At 41.7% G+C, this 1,757-nt stretch overlaps 1 protein-coding gene across 1 annotated transcript in view; it reads left to right on the forward strand.

Moving 5' to 3' along the window:
• The window catches only part of LOC107100649 (guanine nucleotide exchange factor DBS-like), a 96,200-nt gene that overhangs the window by 39,384 nt on the left and 55,059 nt on the right, over positions 1-1,757 (forward strand). Inside the window, exon 10 of the mRNA XM_015399218.1 lies at positions 1,309-1,428. Within this exon, the coding sequence (XP_015254704.1) occupies positions 1,309-1,428 (120 nt within the window). The remainder of the gene's footprint in view (positions 1-1,308; positions 1,429-1,757) is intronic.

Raw genomic sequence — 1,757 nt, forward strand, 5'->3', positions numbered from 1 at the left:
TAACTCTATTATGTTAGTTTTTATAGATTTTTCTAAGGTCCACATTTGTATGACCATTTTTTCTGTAATTTTTTTTTGCTGCTGAAAACACCAGAATTTCCCAATTCTGGGACAATAAGGAGTTTCTATTCTATTCACACTTTTTCTTTCTTTTACTGAAAAATATATTTAGAATAGCCTTTTTATTTGCTCTTTAACAACTAAAATTTTTTGATGAGCAAACTGACTCCTATGCTCTACTTAAGCATCTATAAACCTGTAGCCTATTTTCCCTGATTGTATTTTGTGTCAGAAGTCAAACCTCTTCAAAATATAAAAAAAAATAAATCGGAACAGTCCAGGATATCAGGAACTACGGTAGACTAAAAACTCGCTCTCCTCTGGGCCAAGACAGGAACAGAGGAAACTCAGTGGATAAGAAGCAGAACATGATCAGGAAAACAGGAACTCGATGAAGCACTAAAATATTCTCTCACCACAAAACGAGAACCTGATCTATGACATCATCAATGATCTCAAAGTCAATCATCTGGCCCTGATAGCTGGACTGAGCCATATAAAAAGAAGCAGGAGCAGGTGGATTAGATGAATGGTAACTGGAAACCAGAGTTAGGCAGGTGAAAGAAAAGAGCATTAGGATTTGACAGGTTTGGAGTCTCTGGGATGGAAGAGTTGGTGAGATCCTTGGTGTCCGTATTTCCCGTGGGGCAGGAGAGCAATATCAGGGTAGGGCTGTAAAGATGGCGGCGGAGGCTCAGTCCAGAGACAACAGATGCGCAGGAGCTCAGCTGCGGTATACTGGATTAAGTCGAACCCAGGAAGGATAAGAGGCAGCATGAAGATCCAGATTATTATGGTCCAGGTTAAAATCTGTAGAGGCCACATTATTGGCAGCAGAAATAAAAATATTATGAATATAAAGTATATTCTGAGGTTAAAGCCCCTCTGATACTGTTTAAGTGTCTGAGTCTATCAGCAGATTCAACATGGCAGACACTCACCTGCAGCATAGACAGACCCCGCCCATCGAGGCGTCTAGATTATAATGTCTATAGGCGTAACCACACTATAGTGCCCTATAGGGGGGGTCTGGGCGGACGTTGGAATGCTTGGAAGCCTTTCTCTACTATTTTTTTAAGGTAAAATGCAATTCTTTATATATAACATACAACATTTGTTGGTTGTTTATTTTAGAGTTTCATATAATTCTTGGTCTTATTGATCTTTTATGGGTTTTCTTTGTGCCTCTGTTTTAAGTATTGCTTGAGTAAAAATGAGACTTTTCTTTTTTGTGTTTTTTTTCTTCAGATTAAAGTGTCTCTGGATCACCTGATGGACTCTCTAAGAAATGTACCGGATGCTGGGGATTGTGTGGCCAGAGTGGAGCATCTGCTGAAAGAGATTAAAGCTCTTGAGGAAAACGCTCAGGTCTGTTAACCCACTCATGATAAGCATAATGGCCCCTTAAAGGCACATAATCTGGAGAAATTGCCCCCCACGCTTCCAGAAGCAGCTCCCACAGGTTGGATTGGTTGGATGGGCACCTCTTGCGTTCCATACGGTCAGGCTGCTCCCACAACAGCTCAATGGGGTTCAGATCTGGTGACTGCGCTGGCCACTCCATTACCCATAGTATACCAGCTGCCTGCTTCGGCTCTAAATAGTTCTGCACAATTTGGAGGTGTGTTTAGGGTCATTGTCCTGTTGTAGGATGAAATTGGCTCCAATCCAGCGCTGTCCACTGGGTATGGCATGGC

Source organism: Cyprinodon variegatus, unplaced genomic scaffold (assembly GCF_000732505.1).
Source record: "Cyprinodon variegatus isolate N-32 unplaced genomic scaffold, C_variegatus-1.0 Scaffold996, whole genome shotgun sequence".
Taxonomy (NCBI): domain Eukaryota; kingdom Metazoa; phylum Chordata; class Actinopteri; order Cyprinodontiformes; family Cyprinodontidae; genus Cyprinodon; species Cyprinodon variegatus.